Genomic DNA, 22,954 nt, shown 5'->3' on the forward strand with positions numbered 1-22,954 from the left:
CGATTCACGTTATCATGAAACTCTTTCTATGTTAAATGTAAAAATAAAAAGGGAAAATTCGAAGGGATGAAAAGCGAATTGGGGAAAAAGGGGTTGCAACTTTAGACGAGTTACGGTACGTTACTCTTTAAGTGCTTCTCGCGCGATCATTTTTCGTTGTTTATGGTTGACCTATTTGTTGTTTGGTATGCGTTACATATTATACAGAAATTTATTTGTAAGAAAAGAAGCATAGGCATAGTTTACGCATACGCGAATTTCATTTAGAACTGCGACCAAATTTTTGCACCATCTTTTTTTTGTAATTTTTATTTTTCTGTGCTCAAAATTGTTGCGTTCGATTAAATTGTTTATTTTTAGAAAATAAAAAACCGGAAATGATTGATTATTAATTTCGTGAGTTCTTTAATATTTTTAACGCAAGAATAAGTCAGATAGGAAAGGATAAATAAATCAATAACCAAAATTCACACAAGTGTAATAACATGATTGAGAAAAATAGAGAATAAAAAAACGAGGTAACACAATGACGGGAATATACCGAAAAGATAAAAAGGAAAGTCCAATAGAATTTTCTTTCAATCTTCATTCGAGTTTGTCCGTAATTCGCACAGAAAATACTAACATCGATATTCCTGTCACGGAGTATAAGCACGATTTCATAACACCGCGTGCTCCGCATATTTAGAATCGTCTAAACGATTGGAAGGATCCATTTTATTATTCAGACGTAAATATCTAACTAATAAGTAACCTTTCTTTGCACTTTATCTTCACTAACATTTTTTTTTATCGGAAATTAATCGTAACAATTGCATTTATTATAACCATAAGATAAAATGATCCAAAATCTCGAAATATTACATAAACGAAAGAAATCATTTTGGTTGGAAAACATATGTGTTTGATAAAAAATAAAAATAATTTTCTTTCTTTTCGTTGTAATAAATACGTAAATAAAACGATAATAATGAGTCACGTTTAACAGAGTAACGCGTTCCCCATAATGTGTTGACTACGAAATTAACTTCCAAGTGCTATAATTTATAAAGCTTAATTACTCGATTTTCCGAGATCCTAATTAATCGACCAACTTCCGACCGGGGTTAGCATTGAATGCTTGGTTAAAACTGAAAACGTGGTTTCTGCTTCCAAAGAGAACGATATCAACTTGTATCGTATTGAGAAATTCCTATGCATATATATTATGTATTATAATACCTGTATATAAAGTTACTTTTTAGTATATAGGGTGTTTTAAGTTTTTTCAATCAAACGGTGTCAACGTATTCTAGAAGCTAAAATAATAAAAAAATGTTATAAAACACGTTGATTGCTACCCAAGTTTAACATGTTTTATCGCAGGCCCTATGATTCTAATTGTAAGATCAAAACAACATAGTAACATTGCATTATAATTATTTGTCTAGTTTGTTTTCTGCTAACTCTGATTGAATTTTTCTTCTTTTGATGTCTCATATCAAAATTTAAATATATATTGTATTATTGTTTATATTTGTTTAATATATAATACTTTTTAATTGCACATAACAGTATTGAGAAAAAAAATTCGTATGCATTTTTCGAATGAAACCTTCATACTGATTTGTTTTAGGAGTTCTAGGAAAGAATAGTTTTGTCACGTCAGAGGTGATTTAATAGTACAAAAAGTTGATAAAATTTTAAATGACCTATATTAGTATAAGATTCTTCTTTCTCATTTTCGTATTCACGTCAGAATACGCTGACACTGTTTTACTGGAGAAACCACACCATGTATATATGATAAAATAGGTTCTATATATAATTGTAATAATGTATATGTTACCGTCATATTCGGAAATCCTTTATTGCTAGTAATACCCCGGCATTGTCCGCAATGCAAAGCGCCTTTTGACAAAGTCGGAAATGTATTCATATTTCTAACATTTCCTAAAAATTCTTCCTAGAATAATTCGTTCTAAACCCGCTTATCTTCCGATACGATAAGGAACAAAAGATACAGATTTTCCGTGGAAATCTCTATGAATATAATAACGCACCAACATTGACTAAGTTTCAGTTTATAGAGGTACGCATAGTATAGCGACACTTACAGTCTCAATAACCTGCACCATGCTCGCTTTTGTGTGTGTCGGAGCGGGGGTTGTTAGTGATGGGGTGGGGGGAGGGGAGGGGGGGTGCGTATGCTGTGTGTGCCTGTGCCGGATAATGTATTCTTTTCAACATTGCTTTTATAGTAATTTGATATTCTATAGAATGTCTAAGTATTATGTTCAATGCTTAGAAAAAGTCTGTAAGAATTCTTGTTTCCGACTTTGTCAAAAGGCGCTTTGCATTGCAAACAATGCCGAGGAATTACTAGCAATGGCGGATTTCCGGCTGTGACGGTAACATATACATATATCATAGTATCGTAGGACAATTCGTATCTTGTGGAAATCTTCTTTACCGAGTCAAAGGACGTATTGTCTGTTTGCAATCCTTTTATATCGGTCCGGTTTCGTTGTATTTCAAAATAGATCATGTTCTCTTTCTCGCTTGTTCTACAAAGAAATGAATCGTCCATTTCGATCTGGAAGATCGAAAAAGCATCGACGTTATCCGTCGACTTTTCCCATCAACGAGAAAGCACGACGACGTGAGAAAATCTACGAGAATTTCTTCGCGTTTCGATATCGACCGAGTGTGTTGATAAAAGAAGAAAGAAATAGAGAGAGAGAGAGAGAGAGAGAGAGAGAGAGAGAGAGAGAGAGAGAGAAGATAGGAAAAAATACCAAAAGATGAGAGAAATAAAAAGAGGGAGAAAGAGAAGGATAAAGAAAAATATACATTGCTATGTTTCAAGCGTCGAGTTACAATATAACGCGTTAAACGTCTCGACTCGCAATGAGATACTTTAACGATGGATGACCTTGAGTCGTATATACTCAACTCGATAGACACGTTCTTATTTTTAATAAATCCTTAACCTTTTCCATCCTAAATCTCAACTATAATCGGATTTTAATTTATATCTATTTATACATTTAAAGTTATTACTGATGTGAAAATTGTAAGGCTGGTTTATCTGTAAGGTGTGTTTCAAAATTTATCGCATATTTATATTATTAATAAATATTAATAATAATATTATATATGTTATAGGAAAAGTGGGATCTGCCGACGTTGTGAGCTTTTCCTAGGCATTTATATTTATTATATTTTTTTGATTATATTCATTTTCTACTTTACAATTTGTCCGTGGACATTAGGTGAATTTCTTTTTTTGTTCAGTTTTAAATACATCAGGTGGGTGGTAATTTATTACCTTCAGGTTTTATATTGAAATATAATAATAAATTTATTGATATACATAATTGTATCATAAAAATAATGAGAATTGGTTAATTATTTGAAGTTATAAATTTTATTATTTTAATTGTTTATAAATTTATCTAATATGTTTTTCTAATATGTTAAAAGTGAAGATTTCTTATGTCAAAATTCAGAATTGTCTACAGTAGGGCTTACAATTAGTCATTGATGGAAATTACGCATGCGCACGCTTAACTAGGAATGAAAGGGTTAATAGAAGTAGATTATTCGATTTGACGCTTATAAACGGGAGCGCCTTAACGTCCTCTCCGATTTACATATGTTTCAGGGAATTTGTTCGTTATAGCGGTGATCCTGTTGGAACGGAACCTACAATCCGTGGCAAATTATTTAATCGTGAGCCTGGCCGTCGCCGACCTTATGGTTGCCTGCCTCGCCATGCCACTCGGGGCTGTTTACGAGGTACGTAATTTGCTGACTATAATAGACCACTGCGAATTATGACCGTACGATAGGTATGTCCTTATATCTACGTATGCGTATATGTCTATATATGTAGATTCCATACAATCAACCCAATCCTTTCGTGAATGGTCTAGAAAAATATTATTCTAAAGGATAAACGTGATAGATGGGAATAAAGGAGTAGTTTTAAAATAGAATTTTATGGGAATAATTCTAAATGTATAAATGTGTGCACAGAAAAAGGGTTTGCTCGACAATAAGTGCATTATTCTTTTGAAGATCTCAACAAAATCTATTTCAATTACATTAAGATACTTTTTTTTTATTCTTTAGTTTGTTAAAAGTATAAGTCAATATTTCTATAATTAAACTCGCGTTAATAAAATACTAATAAATCGGACATTAGGATTTATGAAAATATTATAATCCAAAGTTTTTATTTAATCCACCCTTCCGCATTATGAATAAAATTTGTAAGTATAACACTATATAGGAAGAATAAGACCCACAGCTTGCACCCTATGATTACTACAGTCAGTTTTAGAATGAAAATTGACGTTTCGCTTATAAATGTCAGTCTTGTGCATAAATTATTCATCATAAATAAATCGACCCTGATCTTTAGAATCGATATTGGAAAGAAACTATCTTAGTCAATCACAAAGCAGAAAATGATATTGTAAAGGATTTTATCATTTTTCTATAGAGTCCCATAAATCGAAGACAGGAATAACATAAAGACCTAAAATATCGTTAACTTTTAAAAAATATTCTCTTCTGTAGGAGATTCAACGGTTATGTTCAACATCGATTGGCACAGGTCATGGCCTAGCTTGGCCTAGGCGTAAATAATGGCCTAGGTCACTATATCTCTGATATCGCTTTTGTGCATTGATTCCATAACTAGAGTACCTATAACCATAGCCGTAGGGAAATTGTAATTCACAGTAATATTATATTTCCATAACCATCAATTGATAGTAATTATTCTATTTTTCATTATTATCATTAATTTTCTAATTAAATAATATTTGTTTATCATGTTAATATTTCCATAATTGTCAATGATTATGGTAATTCTATTGTACCAAATTTTTATCATCTAATTTTTCATTACAATCAAATAATTTTGTTGTTATAATTCCCGATTATATTTCGATACTCGTGATCTTATTTTCTATAATTTGAAACAATAATCTAAATTTTCTCAATTAATGATAATATCCGCATAATTTTTAAAATCATAGCAAACGTCATTGTCTAAACAAACGGAATACAAGTTTCAAATTTAGTATCTCATAAAACGCAACGACGATATACGAACGCAATGCATTAATGTTGAAACTCTCCAGGGTTTGTCATATTATTCGGTATCTTGAAACGAGATCTTCTCCCAAATGAAATGAGATGAGAATATTGAACTAAATTCTAACTCCTGCCATAAGTTTCTTACTTACTGAAACATTTTCATCTTTGTATGTCTGAATGAATGGAACTATATGTTTTAAGTATTCTCATATGTATAGTTTCATCTTATACGGAATCTTATTTCACGATATATGTAAATATACATAATATTCATTAAAATTAAACATTTAATTATAATAAATTCATTGACTAGAAATGAAAATCCGAATAAATTCAAAAATATTAAAATAAAGTATTAAAAAAATACATAGTAGAAGCTTGATTAATTAATATATTCAAAAGACAATATAAAACAAGGGATATACGAGATCTCGATTAATCAATTAACTGTGACATATTCGTCATGAAGAAATGACAATATTTTGTGTTTATTGCACATTTTTGCTACGCAATTTAGGAACATATTTCTCTCAATATCAAATGATAACTATGTTTTTTTCGCATGAAAAATATACTTGTCAATCACAATTAATTGGTTAATCAAGGTTCTCTTGCATTTATTAATTGATTATATTTTATTAAATAACAAATTTAAATAAGATTTTATTGACACACGATCCGATTCGATATTTCACCATAGTGTTCTGATTTGACTATATACGTGACATTATCTGTTTTACGATACCCCGAATATCTTCTATTTATATATATATATATTTATGCGTGGACATGCGTAGAGACGAAACGTAGTCGCTACGTGAGCGTGACCTACATGCAAACAAACCCCGTTGGATCCCCGTTGGATTTTCCACGCAACTGCTATTGTTATTGATCTCTGATACCGCTGATTTGACAAATCAGCGAATTTCAATGGACGAGAGATACGACTTTTGTATGTAACGAGCATGCCGAACTAAATTTATGATCATTCCCATTTTCGCATTAGTCGATGAAATAAAAAATAAATTATTCTCGTCTCGTCATAGCTTTTCGTCGAGAAATAGGGAAAGTCGAAATGGAATTATGAATGATAGATGTATGATTTGAACGAATGATTCGATTTTATAAAATTCTCATCCCGTTTCATTTCTCTTCATTTTCTTTTCTATTTTACAAAAAACACTTTACGCGATTTTCGAACTTTTCATTCAATTCTCTCTTCGTTCGGGTTACTATACTCTTTTGTCTGCTTGTAATAATGTATCATCCGCTTAGCCAAATGTCATTACGAGTTTGCTACCGGTGAGAAAAAGTTGGAGATATATAGTCGGATATGAAGAAGAAAGAAATAGAAAGAGGTAGAAAGAGATAGGAGAAGGGAGGAAATTACAATGAAAAGCGAATGTTATAAAGCTTATGTGATTGTACAAATAACGTTATAATAATTATTCTTCTCTTGTGATATTGCTCTCAACAAATTTCTACCACAATTGCCTCGATAGAAATCAACCAGATATTGAGAATTATATTTCACTTTAATCGATCTCCAATTATCGTCTACTTCGTTATCCTTTTTGAATTTTATTACAGAAGTAAAGAAAGAGAGAGAGAGAGAGAGAGAGAGCGCATAACATTTATACATATGTTCGTGTATAATATTGATTATACACGAATAGAAATATTTATATATTTGATCTGTTTAATATCAGATTATTTAAGGTCAAGTTACAAATTTTATATGAATTACATCAGATTATAATAAAATATAGATATATTATATGTAATATAATTTATTATCGTTCAAAATAACGTTAATAAATTTAGATTTTAGATAGAAGCAATATTTTTGGAATTACATTACATCATAAAATTATTTGAATAATAACTCGTCGTATACTTATACAATTATATATATGTATACAAAAAAAAATAAAATGATAGACCAATATTCTTTAATATCATCTTCAATTATTATCAAAGCCTACGTAATGCTCAATAAATTGACAGTTTTATTATCGGCCATTTTTTCGGTAACGTAAGAACGATGGATCAGATATTACATTATATATATATATATATGTATACATAATAATTAGGATACAATTTTCCAATATTCATAGGTATACTTTATTTTTTATTTTTATTTTATAACAAAACCCTACTTCGTTTGTAGCTTTTTAGGAAAATAAAAAGAGGAAAAAAATTAGCTGAGAGACTGATATTGTAAAAAGTTACGACAATCTGATTAGCGTTAAATATTTTCAATCATATGTTATATAAAATTTAGAAAAATTAATTATTAAGTTCTATTTATAAAAATAAAAATGGTATACACGCATGATCAAATTTAATTAAAGCAATATCATTTACTTCCATATAGAGAGACAGAAAATTAAACGTCGATCTGACAAAAGTTTCTAACTTATATAATATTCACCAACAATAAAAATTTCAATTATTAGTTCGAGAACACGTTCTGCTACTGACAATTAATCGCGTTCCCGGCGACAAAGCAACCGGTTAAGTTACGCATCTGTAATATACGAAGTGTAAAAGCAAGAGGAAAACACAGACAAAAAAAAAACAAAAAAAAGGGATGGAGAGAGAGGTCTTCAGTGAGAACATTTAAAATGGTTTAAAAATAAAAGTGTTGTTTTACGTGGGTGTTAGGTGCTTACGTAATGTGTGACGTTAGTCTCACTTTGATCCAATAATGAGAAAAAAAAGAAAAATAGAAAAAAATAAAAATAAAATATATATATACACCTAGTTCTGTTTTTACACGGTAGATACGTTTCCGAAGAATGCGTGTAAAAAAAATTCGTGTAAAAAAATATATTGCATCTATGGAAAAATAGAAGATTGATTCCAGTTCTAAGAAATCAGCAAAAATAATACAATAAACCATGAGTTTTCATGTTAGGATCTTAAACATTTTATTTCATAAAGATTGCACATGTATCATACAAAGTAAATAATCATTTGAAAAAGAAAAAAACATGTTAGTAATTCATGAACACAAAAATTAGGCAAGATAATATGAGTTACACATAAAAATATTTTATTCGTTGTCAAATTTCAATCCGCATTTTTTCGCAAACGGCTAAATATATAGGCACATGTTTAAAGGCATAATGAATATTCTCATAGATTACTACAAGTGTGCCAAATTTGAAAAAAATCTGTGATGTGCCTCACTGACCGACTCCTTGTAAGTCGCTTTTAACCCGATCAGCCGTAAAACGTCTCTCAGACATTTTGGTTACATTTGACCCGGCCGCCTTACAACGTTTCTGAGGCTATATTGTAGACAAAAGGGTTAATAAAATAAAGGTTTTGGAACTATAACTTACCATTTATTGACTTTTACGCAAAATTCATTCCTGGTCTCCAATGTCGAAGTTATAAAAATAAAAGTAAAGAAAAATTTACTTTTTAGAATTTGAGTAAGTCGTGTTAAATTAAAATCGTATAAAAAAAGTTCGTGTAAAAACAGTATGGGGTGTATATAAGAAGGAAAATTTAGGCCGACAAGAACAAAAAGCCATCATTTGTATTTAATCAATATTTGCTTATTTGCTTTATTAAATTTTTCCATATAATCATTTATCTTTTTTTTCCCTCCTATTTATCTTTTTTTTCTTTTCTTTTTTACTGGAATGTTTAGATTTAAAATGGCGAAGACTAAAGTGAATAGAATTTTTCTTCATAGAGATATTGTACCATGATAAGCGAAGTTTTCTACAGAGACCAGATTCTAAACGCGTAAAACGGCATCTGTCGCATATATTCTTTCGTAAACTATACACCATCTCTTTCTCTCTCTCTTTCTCTCTCTCTTTCTCTTATTCCCTAGCCGTTTTATAGAAAATTCTAAACGAGAAACTTTTTTTTATCTAACTCGCTTGAAAGTTTGTCACATGTGCTACCTTCTACGTGAATGATATCTCTTTATCTCTAACCCTTTTTTCTTTTTCCCTCTTTCTCTCAATCTCTCTCTCTTTCTTTTTATTTATCTATCTTTCTCCTTTTTTTTCCTTCTTTTCATTTAGTTCATATATAACAATAAAAAAAGACAATAGTTTACACAAAAACCATCTAAACAAGTTGTACTCGAGAGAGACATACTTTGAATACAAAGATTTATATGAGTATAATAAATGCGTGTATGTGCATGCATGTATCGCATTTATCTATTTGTTATGGGAAAAATTTCACCGTAATACAGTCGTCCGCTAATTACGGCCCATGCTCACTTAGACCTTATATGTGTCTTTTCCCAGTGACAACACTCCAACCTGAAGCTTCTCTCTTCCTTATACAATATTTCTCCCTTTTTCTCTCTTTCCCTATCTCTCCAATTCCTTTTCCATGATATACTATGACGTCATAGTACACGCAATTTCCAGAAATAACACCTAGTTCACTATACAAATCATTGTAATTTATAGAAAGTTTGAAAGAGGTAATAATGTATAAATAAAATTTAATGAAACTGTTCTAATTTATTTATATTTTTTTTATTCATTATTAAATATTATTGATATTAGAATTATATGATTATTTTATAAAAAGATAAAAAATTGTAGATAATTTTTATATGCATTTGCTTCTAATAATTATTTATAATCATTGACAATTAAAAAATCAAAATTAAAATAGTGATTGTTATTAGAATTCGAAAACATGATAAAATTATTATTGTAAGATTTATTTTATTTATTAAAGTAGAATTAATATAATTTATTTACTCAATAACGCTTAACAATAATGTTAAAGGATTTAGGTATAATAGGTTTAAAATGAGATACAATGGTAAGTATCTATAATCTAAATTTACAATCTATTGCCACGAAATATCAGGTGCTACTCTTTATCATAACCCGAAAACAACCGTCATAATTAACGAAGGACACGCCGTATTCGACTCTTCGTCACTTATCATCGTCTTTCGTGTCCCTTCACCGTCCCCCGTTGTCTTATCGTTTCCTTTCACACCTAACACTCGTCGTATGTATCAAAGAACTATAACGGAATGCCCCGCCCAGTCGTTTCTGTCACCTATTTATGTTTTACCTCCCCTCCACCATCTCTCATCATTTCCTGGCATTCCTTCCAGAAACCTCTCGATAATTCCTAATATAATCATGAACAAGTAAAGGGATTCTTTCTGCATTTCCGGATTGAGAACATTCGAGAGATTTCGATGGAGCTATACAAAGGCGGCAAGTCCAGACGGTGTAACCTTACAATTTAAACAAATACTCTAATCTACAGAAACGGTTTCCTTCTCCTTCGTTTCACGATACATTCTCTCACACACTCATACCATCGCACATACAACAACTGGAGAATAACACTCCTTTATGGATACTTATACACCATGACACGTACACTTCTAAAATATTCTCTAACACCATATTATTTGAATAATAAGAATAAATTATCCAATTTATATTGAGAATAAAATCGAAACGTTTTAGCGAACAAATGTTTCCGGATAACATATTTACCATAAAATATTATTTATGACTATTGCATTATACTTCGTAAAAGTTTACTAATACACAAGGATTTTAATATGTGGAACTAGGATATATCAAAGGAGCAAAAGGACGTAGAGTATAGTAGGAACTTTCTCGACCAACTCTCGACGTCATTTTACGAAGAAGTTGTTTACATTAAAATTGCACGACTCCTTAAGATACAACTTTCTTCGAAACTTTCCAAGAGTTTCTATTATGTGGGTTAAGTTTTGCGTCAACTTTACTTTTTTTTTTACACGTATTTTGTCGGTTTTTTTTTATCGTCTTGCTATTTTGTAAAGACGACCCAAATTTTCGTTTTAATAAACTGTTTAATAATATTTTCTCACTCACTTACTTTCTCTCTCTCTCTCTCTCTCTCTCTCTCTCTCTCTCTCTCTTTCTCTCTCTTCTCTTTCATTACACGATAGAAAATTAATTCCTTTTTCGCCGTTTTATTCGAAAGTACACAAAAAGGGTCATTCCAATGCACACATGCACGTCCTATTTTTCTATCCATCCGTAAATTTTCTCTTGTTCCAAATCCACACATTTGAAATAATAAAATAAACTTAATTACATGAAAGATATCATACCCTCGAGTACGTGATTCGAAATTCGAAAATACTGGGCCAATAATTAATTAATCGTTTGGACATTTCGTGGATAATAAAATGGGATGGTCAAATTTATACATAGATATACAAACTCGCTGCTTGCAATCGAATTTTAACGGGCAACAATTTCGAAAAATAATAAAATTACAAGTTTTCCTAATAAATCTCTCTCTTTCTCTCTCTCTCTCTTTTACGTTAGCTTACAGAGACAGGATCGTAACGCACATATTTTATTTAAATTTATTACCGCAATTTATTTAATTTATGAGGAAAGATATTTACATTTTTTATCACTTCAAATTTATCCTTTGCGCGTAACAGAAAAAAATATCGAGTGGACAATTAAACATAAGAATAAATAATTTAACGTAATAAAACGCAGTCCTCACTAACGCGTTACATTTTCTTTTTCTTCTGTAAAAATTCATAAATCTTCAGAAGAAGATCTTACGAGCTAACCTCTACTTTTCTTGAAGACGTTGTAATAAAAAAGTAAATAGCCTTTTGCGCAAAACCGTGCAAACTGTAAATGCTTGAAGGTAAGTACTTACTTTCTTTCTTGTAGTACCTAAGACGTGCTACAAGAGACAGAGAGAAAACAAAATGAAAAAAAAAAGTAAGGAAGTGGAAATGGTGGAAGGGAAGAGGGAAGTAAGCGTGTTATGCTTTTTAAGATACTTTGCGAGTGTTCCTAACCATCATTCCCAAACCCAGCACCTTGCTCTCCTCATGTCTCGATTTAAAGAAAGAACAAAGAAATCTTTCTTTCTCTTTTATTTCACTGCGACAAGTGAATTTTTCATAGAATGATAAGAACGAATAGTATGAGAAAAAAATAAAAAAATAAAAATTAGGAACTTAATTATGTGAAAGAAAATAAAAGTAAGCGCGTAAGTATTCTTCTTTGGAGAACGTGTTAACTAAATTATTTATTTTTTACAGTTTTTTAGGATAAAATCAATTATAGTTGTCGTTTTTATTACTAATTTTTCTTCTGTCGTCTGTGGATAATTTTTTTTTTTTTAATCTTTTTGACCGTTGGAAATATTTTGTGTGTTACTAACACAAAATAAATTTGCGATAAAATAATCAAATTCTTATAGAAATTATACAAATAGTTTACTCGTAATTAATATGAATATAATTTTTTTCATTCCTTATAGATAGTGTTTATAATAAATCGTAAAAAGAAATATTGGAAAAATAATACGACTAATACTTTTCGAAAAATATTCGCATTTTTTGTAGCAAAATATAACTTTCAACAAAATAACTATTCTTTTGATCTAGACTTTCGATAAGAAAACTTTAGGAAAGTGAAGGAAAAAAGTAGGAAAAGTCAAAAAGTACCAATACAACAACGTTCCGTTTGATTTTTCTGCACACGGTCTTTAAAAATTTTCTCCCCCTATTTCTTCTTATTTCTTTTTTCTTCGATAACAAGAAACAGAAGAAGAAAAAGAAGAAGAAGAAGAAGAAGGAGAAGAAAAAGAAAAAGATAGAGAAGAGAAAGAAACAAAAATTCAAGAAAGTACAATGCTATCTGATTTTTCGACCTACGCCCTACGGGAATTTTCCTGTTACTTTACGCTTCCCCCCCCTCACCTTGCCAGTCTCTTTTTTTCTTTTACTTCTTCCTTTCTTTCTTTTTTAATATGAAAGAAAAAGAACTTGCCAAATGTGTGTCTCGTATCTTCCTCTTCCTCCTTCTTTTCTTTTTTTTCTAACTTTTCTATCAATATCATCCACCTTGTACGTGCTATTTCATCCACCCTAATACTCGCCTACTTCACCCTCTTTCTTATACTTTCGTTGTTTTCCCCACTGACAAGTCTCATAATTCTGTTCTTCTCCATGTTCTTCCTCTCTTCCTTTTTTCTTCCTACTTTCTTTCTCTTTCTCATTTTATGTCTAATGCCTGCAGGCTTCAAAATACCCAGAAACACACTCATACACACAAGTGCACATACATCCGAAGAAATGGGAAATACGTGTTAAAAAGAAAAAGAAAAAGAAAAAGAAAAAGAAAAAGATAAACGTTAGGAGACCATCACCCATATGTTGTCTGCCCATGTTACTTGCTACACTACTTGCCTTCCTTACCAACACTATCTTTTCATATGTAGGGTGTCGAAAAGATGAATGATTGTTTCGACTCGAGGCTATTGTTAAAGGGAAAAAAAAGAAAGTTCGTTTAGCACCTCTACTGAAATCAAATAAGATCCTTCCCATTCTTATTCCGAATGCGATCCACCTAAGAAGCTTAGAAAGGGTGTCAAGAAACATTGATTTTCCTTGATCCAATCAATGAGTCTACTTTTCTCTCTATACCCAACCTCGTAGTATTTATCTTAAACCAAAAAAATATTCTTTGTTATTTAGTTTTTTTTATGGTTTTTACTAACGCCACAGTGATGAGTTTGTTCAATTGTTATTGTTATTCAAAAACATATGAAAAAATTTATTAGTATTCTTTAAAGTTTTCAGAATATTATTTGATAATTTATTATGAATATTTATAAATTTAATTGAAAAATAAAAATAGAGTAACTCAAACATGGCAGAGGCCACGGTATCGATGTAGAATTAAACAACATCGTCTTCTACAAAGAAAAACAAAAATGGTTCTTTTCGTTGATAATTCAACAATCGTTTCATATTTCAATCGGATATTTGAGAAATGTTTGCTCTTTGATATACACAATATACACCAACTTACACTCAGGCCAGATATGTGATAATAAATTTATGTAATTAAAAGGAGATAGAGAGAAAGAAAGAGAGGAAAAAAAGAAATGTCAATACGTTTCTCTGCCGATATGTTCTCGCTTTCGAGGAACAATGTTTCGCGTCTGAAAATTAATCTCCATCGTTTCTTCCGGTCTTGACAGACTCGATGAAAAGCGATCTATGTATGCACGTGAAAATGTATGTGTATATGTATGTGTATTTACCTATGTGTTTGACGGCTTCGATCGAACAAAAATGAAAACTTCTTCGTGAAATACAAAAATTGAAAAAGTTTTCATTTATGATAGGAAGAACGACGAAGAATGTGCAAATATTTTTGTTCGAATCTCAGTCTTTCTTTTTTTTTCATTAACAATTTATTTATTTTTCGAATAATAATTTATTCTGTTTATTTTTTTTCCTTCCATTATCTACGCAAATGTATAATACATTTATCTTTTGTGTATGTGTGTATGTATGTTTGTATATGTGTAAGTATATGTGTTAAGTGTTCTTATTTTAAGTAATCGCATTTAAATTACGTTGAGCGTGTAATGGTGTTCAGTCGACGTTCATCTTCATTGCAAGAGAAAAAGAACTAAGAAAAAAGAAGAGAAAGAAAAAGAGAAAGGGAGAAAGTCTTTCCAGGTTAAGATATCTTCTCTTTAACGAGTTTAATTAAGATTCCTTTATAAGGATTAATACCATGGTTGAATCAATTATAAAAGTTAACATTAAAAGTACGAAACAAAATGTATATTTATACTTTTTTCATTAAACCGTTGAAACGATTAAAACATCTTCTATTTCTATTCATCTTCTAGGGAATGAAAGTTCTTCAACATCTTACAAGAAAATGACTTTGAAAAAAAAGAATTATTAACCATTACACGTGTGTACACAAATTATTAACTACACAGTTATTTTTATCATGGATTTAAGGTTGCAGTTATTGTTGCGCCATCCCGTAGGAAAAACTTGTTTATTGTTATGTAGAATTTTATATCGTTAAGTTGACTTAATCCTAATTATTCGATTATCGTATATACATTAATATAATACATATTAAATTTAATATATTATGACGTAATCATCAAAATGTTATATGTTCATTAATATAATAAAAAATTCGGCATGCTAGGCCATTAACAAATCAAGTCAATGTGGTATAAATTAAATATTAATATATTTTAATTATATTAATATTTGAACGATGGGGTACTTATAACACACTTCGATTGATTATTACTGTATTATATGTTTACGCACGTGTACGCGGTTTTACACACTTTGTGGTTTTATTCATTATTAATAATAATAATAATAATAATAATTGTTACGCTGAAATACTTGATTCACGAAAATACTACCCACACGTATACTTGTATTCGATCGTTTTTTTCTATACGTCCAACATCTTTGACCTATCTGGTAAAGGAGATTATCGAAGTATGAATAAAGAAAAGTTGAATGAAATATTTTTGTAAAAAGGACAGTAAGTGGATAATAAGATTCACTTAAACGTGTCAGGAATAATGAGATTAAAAAAGAAGCGTAAACTACCGTAGTAGATTTTTTTTTCTATATTCTTTTATGTTCTCTTCTATCTTCTACTTTCAGATTATTTTTTATTTTATTTTTTTATTTTTAAGATTTCTATTTATTCTGTTTTCCTTTTTTCTTGTTTTGTAACTTTTTTAATCTAATCGAAGTCCTCGACGAGTTGGCGACGTAACGCTGAGTAAAATAATCCGCTTATAATTTTACGAAGTTTACTCCTTGTCCTTTCTCTCTCTCTCTCTCTCTCTCTCTCTCTCTCTCTCTCTCTCCCTCTCTCTCTCTCTCTCCCTCTCTCTCTCTCTTTTACCTAAGATACTCAACACGTTTTATCGTGGAGCAAGAACATCATTAGGCGGTCTTTCCGCACAAAAAATCTTTGAGAAAAGAGATACACCGTTTTTTTCATCTATGCATCACATCTCATTTTGTTACGAAAGAAGAAAACGTTTCAATTAAAAAATTATGTCTTTGACTTAGAATAAACTATTATAAATAAGATTATCATCATACATAAAAACTAATTACGTTGATTTATTATTTAGTCTCACATTACAATTAATGAGAGAATAGAAAATATTTGTAATAAATAATATAAAAATAATTCGATGATTGAAATGATCAAGAAACGTCGATATTTAAAAATCGTGTCACCTACTCATTGTCAGATTAAAAAGAACGTTTGAAATTATTATTATTACTTTTATGAATAAATGTTCCAATATTACTATATTAAATATTTTTGGATTAAACGTAAAAAGATAAAACATTCGTTTATCATTTTCTCGATATATTTTCCGGAAAATGAACAAAAAAATGTATGCAATTAATTCGATGATTAAAAAAATAAATCGTTTTCGTAGAAACGTCATTTAACGAATGCACAAAGTTCGCGATAATAATAGTAATATTTAACGTTAAGTGTTGTATTAAAAAATTATCGAACAAATTGAATAATAACAAATGGCAGTGTAACGTTGCAGAAGCTTGAAACGAAATTTCTTTTTGACATCGATTCGACGGGATTAATTGGTCTCGGTGCTTTTACAAATATTCCCTTCTCCCTGTTTTCGGCATTTGAACTGGTAGCGTGAATTCATTAGTGCGATTAAAATGAGAAAGGGAAATCGACAGAGTGTAATGAATATACGTTGTTAGTTAAAAGAGAGAAAAACTCGAACGAAGTCGACGTTATTTAACGGTCAATCTAGCGGAATACTCCACCATTTGGAAGGATGTTTCATCCTATATCGTTAAATCTAGATCGAAATTAACGAATTCCATGAGAGTTGACCGCAACAGGTATACGGTTATTGCAAATTTATTAATTCTACTATGTATATCTATTGTATAACTTTAAAAATATTAATTGTTTCTCAAGAAAAATGAAAAACAAATTCAAACGTCTAACAATAAAAAATAAATACAATATTCTTAAATATTGATCCTATCGAAATCCTAATTAATACAGCACTGACATAAGTAGAAATAAATAAATGAAATTATCTAACTAAAAATATAATTAAAATATTTTTTTTTTAATAATAATGATTTTTTTATAAATTTCAAATATGATAAATTTGACAAAACCGAGTACAAATAATTTTTATATTTTGCGTAGATACACCGGTGAACGAAAGAAGTGAAAATATAAATGTATGTAATAATTAGCAGTCTTTTTCAAACACCAGTAGATATAAAAACGATATTAGAAAAGTATCAAATTTATTTCTTGTATTGGTGTGCGTGTTTTGTTGCCATGTAAATTATATCCATACATATGCAAATTTATATACAACTGAAGAGTGATATACATGTATATACGTGTATATAAGACAAAATACATCTATAACACGATTAATTATATCATTAATTAGAGCATCGTTAAAAAAAGGGAATATTTTAAATTGTATATAATGTAAATAAGAAGATAAATAATGTAAAAAAATATACAATACGTAAAAAAGGAACATATCTTGTCGAAAGCTTAAAAAAATGATAATGGATAAGGGAAGGGAGAAAAGAGGTTAATCTAATCGAAAGAACAGTTTCCCGGTCGTTTAATGTTTTGTTTATCATACATAGTACGTCACTGCTCAGCAGATGTTTATATACTAATGTTATCATTTTTATTCTATTAGGAATCTCTTTATCAAAATTCTAAACACATTGAACTTCGTGTTCGTTCGGTATGATTCGGTATATTCGGTGATTTCGGAGTATACTGCGTAGCTGTTTCCATACTTATTGTCAGTCTTCTTCGAACATTGAAAGATGTATAAACAATATTAGATAAGAATCAAATTTATTTCGCGTATCATACGTATGTGGTGCGTGTTTTGTTGCTATGCAAATTATATACGTACGTGCGCGAGAATCTGAACTGCAGGCGAGTGATATACATATATGTACATACGCGTATACATTAATATCGTATATAAGACGTATATAAAGCCAGCCTAACGGTGGATTTCGAAGAAAAAGGGCATGCTGGTACTTCGTGTTTCTTGATTACAATATACGATTCCCTCGATTAATTAACAATCATTTAAGGTATGTCAAACACTCCAATGTACTTTACTAATATTTTGAATTCTTTTAATGTTCCTAACCAATGATGACTTTGAGTTAAAAATTATCAATCATTCAAAATTATAATTAAAATAATTTTTCAATGAAATAATTTTTCAATTTCAATTATTATAACTTTGGCAAAACCCTAACTGTAACTAAATAAATAAGACACTTACCATTAGAGCAAAATAAAAAAGATATAAAAAGAAAAGAAAAAGTGGAGAAAGAATGATACAAGAAATTACATTAGAAAGATTAAAAGAAAGTACCGAAAATATATCGAAGGAAGGAGCATTAATGTTTGTTCTAATGGAAACCATTATTTGATTTGGAACGTCGACGTTGTATGGTCATGCTGTCATGATTCTTTCTATCTATCTCTCTCTCTCTCTCTCTCTCTCTTTCTTTCTCATTATCGTTAGTTTCTCCTCGAAAATCAAAACAGTTAACATCTATTTCCGACGTTATATATGCGTTCGGATTTACGTAATCGTGATACGTTCTAGTGAATTATGGAATCATGAGTATTTTGTGAGTCTTGTTGTTCTGTTGCATTCGACAAGAAAAAAACAAACTAACAATAAGAATAAAAAGTATTATCGCATTAATTGAAAATCATAAATAATAGAGTAAAAAATGAACGATAAATAATTCGAGTTAATTTTCACATTATCTGAAACAAACTTTTACTGCTTTTTTTGATTTTATTTTGTCAAACAGTACGAGTTTTATTTTATATATTTTGTTTCTTTTTTTTAAATCTAAAAATTGAAGAAAGTGTTTAGTGCGTTTGTGAACGTGCAGTGAATGTCTTCTCGGCTTAACGAGATGCCAACGATTCAAGTGAAAGATGTCTTGCACTCTCAGCTAAAAGGCAAACCAGGAAGAGAAAGGTCCGAAGATTTCGGTGCTAGAATACACAAGTATTCAGGGGCTGATGACGTTAAGCTCTGTTCGCAAACAGGATTTTGCACTAAGGTCAAATTCTTCCTCAAATTTCCCTCATTTCGTGGACACTCTTGAAACTCTCTTTCTTTCACACACACAAACACACACATTCACACATAAACACGGTTAGAAGTTTCGTTCATTAAACTCAGAAAAAGAATACAGGCAACTTAATTAAAAAAAAAATATAAAAAAATGCGAATGGAAATAATGAAAAATTATGTGGCAGTCGAGTTTTCTTCCACGTGAACAATTTGTTTTCTCGACGACTTTTTTTTCTTTTTCTTTTTTTACAACATCGTCGTAGCGTCCAGGGATTAAGCTCTTTCAAAATTAATGAGAAAACGAGCTACCCTTAGCATCTACTTTGAACTGCCTTGAGATGCTCGAAACCAAAAAAAAAGAGCTTTTTTTCTATTCTATTTAGGATTAAATGAGTATTTCATTTTTTTGGATAATATTTTACGTATGTGCATTGCTAATTTATAAAAATAATATGTTAGATAATTTTTCTGCATAAATTGATAAAAGAAGTTTTTTTCTTAGTTGATCTTAATTTATATTTAACAAAGTACGAAATTATTTATTGACAATTTTTATGCATAAAATTCAGGTATTATTTAAAAACGCTCCAAATTGTTAAACGAAACTCGAATTCCTGTTATCATTATTCTCTTCCACTGTTGAAAAAAGAAATAGTTTATTTTTAGTTTAAGTATATTAACGAGGAAAATTTAGGAAGATCTGAGGGTGTATTCATTAATCTTAGAATTGTTGAGAATATCGCGATACCTGCGGGATCTTTTGTTGAGTCAAAAAGGTTAAAGGCCGACTCGAGCGAATATCCAAAACGACCCGCATGACTTCTAACAACGGATTCAAGATATACCCATCTATTCTCTAACGAGAAGTTTCAACAATCTCACGATCAATTTGCCCGGTTAAATTTATCTGTTAAAACCATAGATACATTCGATTCCCATAAATCTTACGTAAGTGGATTATTTTGATTTATGATTATTAACGAAACTCGTATTTCATTCTATTTTTTTTTATTTTATCGTATATATTTTTTCATCGAATATATACAAAAACAATTTTACGATTTACGATTGCAATAATTGATTAATTATTTCCTTTTATTATGCATTACTAATATAAGATTTATTTATGTATTTATTTAATTTATTTTATTTTATTTATTTAACATTTAATAAGGTTTAATTTTTGATATAATGAAATGAGATAGAATAAAATAATAAGTATCTATAATCTAAATTAATAACTCGTTGTGTTACGTATTACTTTAAACGTTGTAATTAACGAAAAAGGATATCGTCGTACTTAATTCTTCGTTGTCGTTTTCTTTCACACATACGAACACTCGTCGTATTTTTCTCAACAATATAGAACAAAATAAAAATTTGATACGAAAATATAATACGATATAAAATAAAAATTATTTGTCAAGACAGATATATAGAGAAGAATTCGTAAGACGATAGATCTTATATTCGAAGAAAATAATAAAAAACAGAAAGGAGAAAAAAGAGAGGGAGAGAAAAAAAGATGGTAGAAAAGGATGTTAATAAAAGTTTGTCCTCGCGTATAAGGAAAGGAAAGAAAATAGAACGCGTTTCTCTGTTCAGTATTGCAAAAGAATAAACGTATGTTTATGTGCGAGACGTTGGTTGTGTACCCTTGGAGTAGGTCTTGATGTATGCCTGCTTAGAAGTCCATCCATGGTATTGGAATCCAACTTTCTTGGAGAGCCAATCGACTCTTGTCCTCATCCTTCGTTGGCCTTTCTGCCCAAGGCGATCTCTACCAGTCGCTACCGTTTTCTTCTCAAAGCCTCTTGGGAAGCAAACAACCAACCAACCAAGCGCAGTTCAAATGGTTCCAGCTACAATGTTTACGAATTGGATCGTTCAAGATTTCAGAATAGTACGAAAAAGAATACTAACCTTTACTTTCATCTAACTAAAAACCTTCTCTATTGTTTTTTAATACTATAACAGATCTTTTTTTCTTTTCTTTTCTTTTTTTTCTTTTTTTTTCTATTTGACATCGTACAAATAATAGACGTTAATTGTTTCGTTAGAGTTTAATCCTTTATGGTATTCGCTTAACTTTCAAGTAATCGAATTAATATTATTATTCATTCTGATTTTCTTTTTCAATATAGCGCACTTATATATAATATTTCATAATATTTATTTTTTGTAATCAATAAACGATTCTTTATACCGATTACCAAGTATGAGAGTAATTTATGTATCATTTGTATTCAGAGATTAATAATTTTTTTTTATTTCAAACTTTATAAATTCATTTTTAATCGTAAAAAAAATCGATCTATAAAATGGGTTAATTTATATCTTCGAAATTACGAGCTTAAATATATAAAATAAAAATCAATGACAATCGGGAAAAATTGAGAACGTTGGAAGAACTTGAAACGCATTTTAATTGGAAATATTCGAGAGACGTAGAAATGATTTGAGTATAAATATCGGCAAGTCACGGTTAACATGACAGCCGCCGACTCTATTATATTCGATTTATTTTCTCTTTTTCTGCATTCGCATGTAAGTACATTATGGATACGAAGAGAATATCGAAATTATTTAACCAGTTTAAATCTGAAACTAATTCAGCAATTATAAACATAATTAAAGACGTTTAAAAATTATTAGAAAAATACAACGAAAAATTCGTTTAAGGGTTGTTCCCAACAACCCGGCTTATTATTTGTACATTAAACTCACGCATATCCAAAATCTGAACGAGTACGTCAGTAAATTACTTTTTTTGTACACACACACAATGAAAATTTAATATCGATCATTGAAAGATTATAACAGATTAAAAGATTCATGAACAATTATAATGATTATGCGAATGAAGGTAATGGAAAATTAGAAATTAGCGAATGTCCAAGTCGAAGGTTCGATAATCTCTGCAACGTGATTGGTCGTGTTAAGTTAATGCAAACTTAATTCAAAGTCAAATCGAATTGGACGATAGATACTCACTGTACTACGTTTGTGGCTTATACGTGATCTACATGTTTCTCTCACGTATCTACGTTTTACCTTGTATATTACCTACGCACATATGTATATGTAAATACATACATATGTATGTAGATAGATATGTAAATAAGTAGATATAGGTAGATATATACATACATACGGACGTGTACGGCGAATGATCAGAATCGTAATCTCTCTCTCTCTCTTATCTCTCTCTCTCTCTCTCTCTCTCTCTCTCTCTCTCTCTCTCTCTATTTCTCTCGTTCTCTCTTGTTCTCTTCCTCTCCCTCTTTATCGAGATTCACGCTTGGCAAAAGTCATTTGCTAGTCAAAATCGCCTTATGTAAAAGATATAGCGATTTTACTTATACTAAAATATTCCTACCTTTTATCTCGAATATTTTTTCAAATTATGAATTGGAATCTAATATTACTCAATTTGTAATTTTAACTTTATTTGTTACGAAAATGATTGAAATTTACTCAACAAATTCCGTGTTGAAATAAAAATGTATTAATTCTGAAAAAATAATAGGGTTTAACGAAAACCATTTTCTAATAGAAACCATTTTAGACAAAATTATAACAGTTCTACTCGGTAATATTCCCACGTTTTATCTCAAATATTTTGTTTAAATTGTTTAATTTGAATGTATTAAAGCTTTATATACATCGGAATTCTTCTAATTTATTCAATTCTAAGAGTTTGCCTAACAAAAGTTATTTACTGATAGAAATTATTTTGTAATAAAAATATTGCATCGTAGTTTGTTGAAAATATTTACACATTGTATACCCGGATATTTTTAATTTTAAAAATCATGAAACCCCGGATAATAGTAATAATATCGTTCGGAATTTTACATTTACTCGC

General features: G+C 29.9%; 1 protein-coding gene across 4 annotated transcripts in view; it reads left to right on the forward strand.

Moving 5' to 3' along the window:
* LOC106784400 (5-hydroxytryptamine receptor 2A-like) overlaps nucleotides 1–22,954 on the forward strand; it is a 110,248-nt gene that overhangs the window by 52,401 nt on the left and 34,893 nt on the right. For all 4 annotated transcript variants that reach the window (XM_014743879.1, XM_014743878.1, XM_014743881.1 and 1 more), the window contains exon 4: nucleotides 3,647–3,780. In XM_014743879.1, the coding sequence (XP_014599365.1) occupies nucleotides 3,647–3,780 (134 nt within the window). The remainder of the gene's footprint in view (nucleotides 1–3,646; nucleotides 3,781–22,954) is intronic.

The sequence above is a fragment of the Polistes canadensis genome, unplaced genomic scaffold (genome assembly GCF_001313835.1).
Source record: "Polistes canadensis isolate GaletaPanama2010 unplaced genomic scaffold, ASM131383v1 scaffold_34, whole genome shotgun sequence".
In the NCBI taxonomy this organism is placed as follows: Eukaryota; Metazoa; Arthropoda; class Insecta; order Hymenoptera; family Vespidae; genus Polistes; species Polistes canadensis.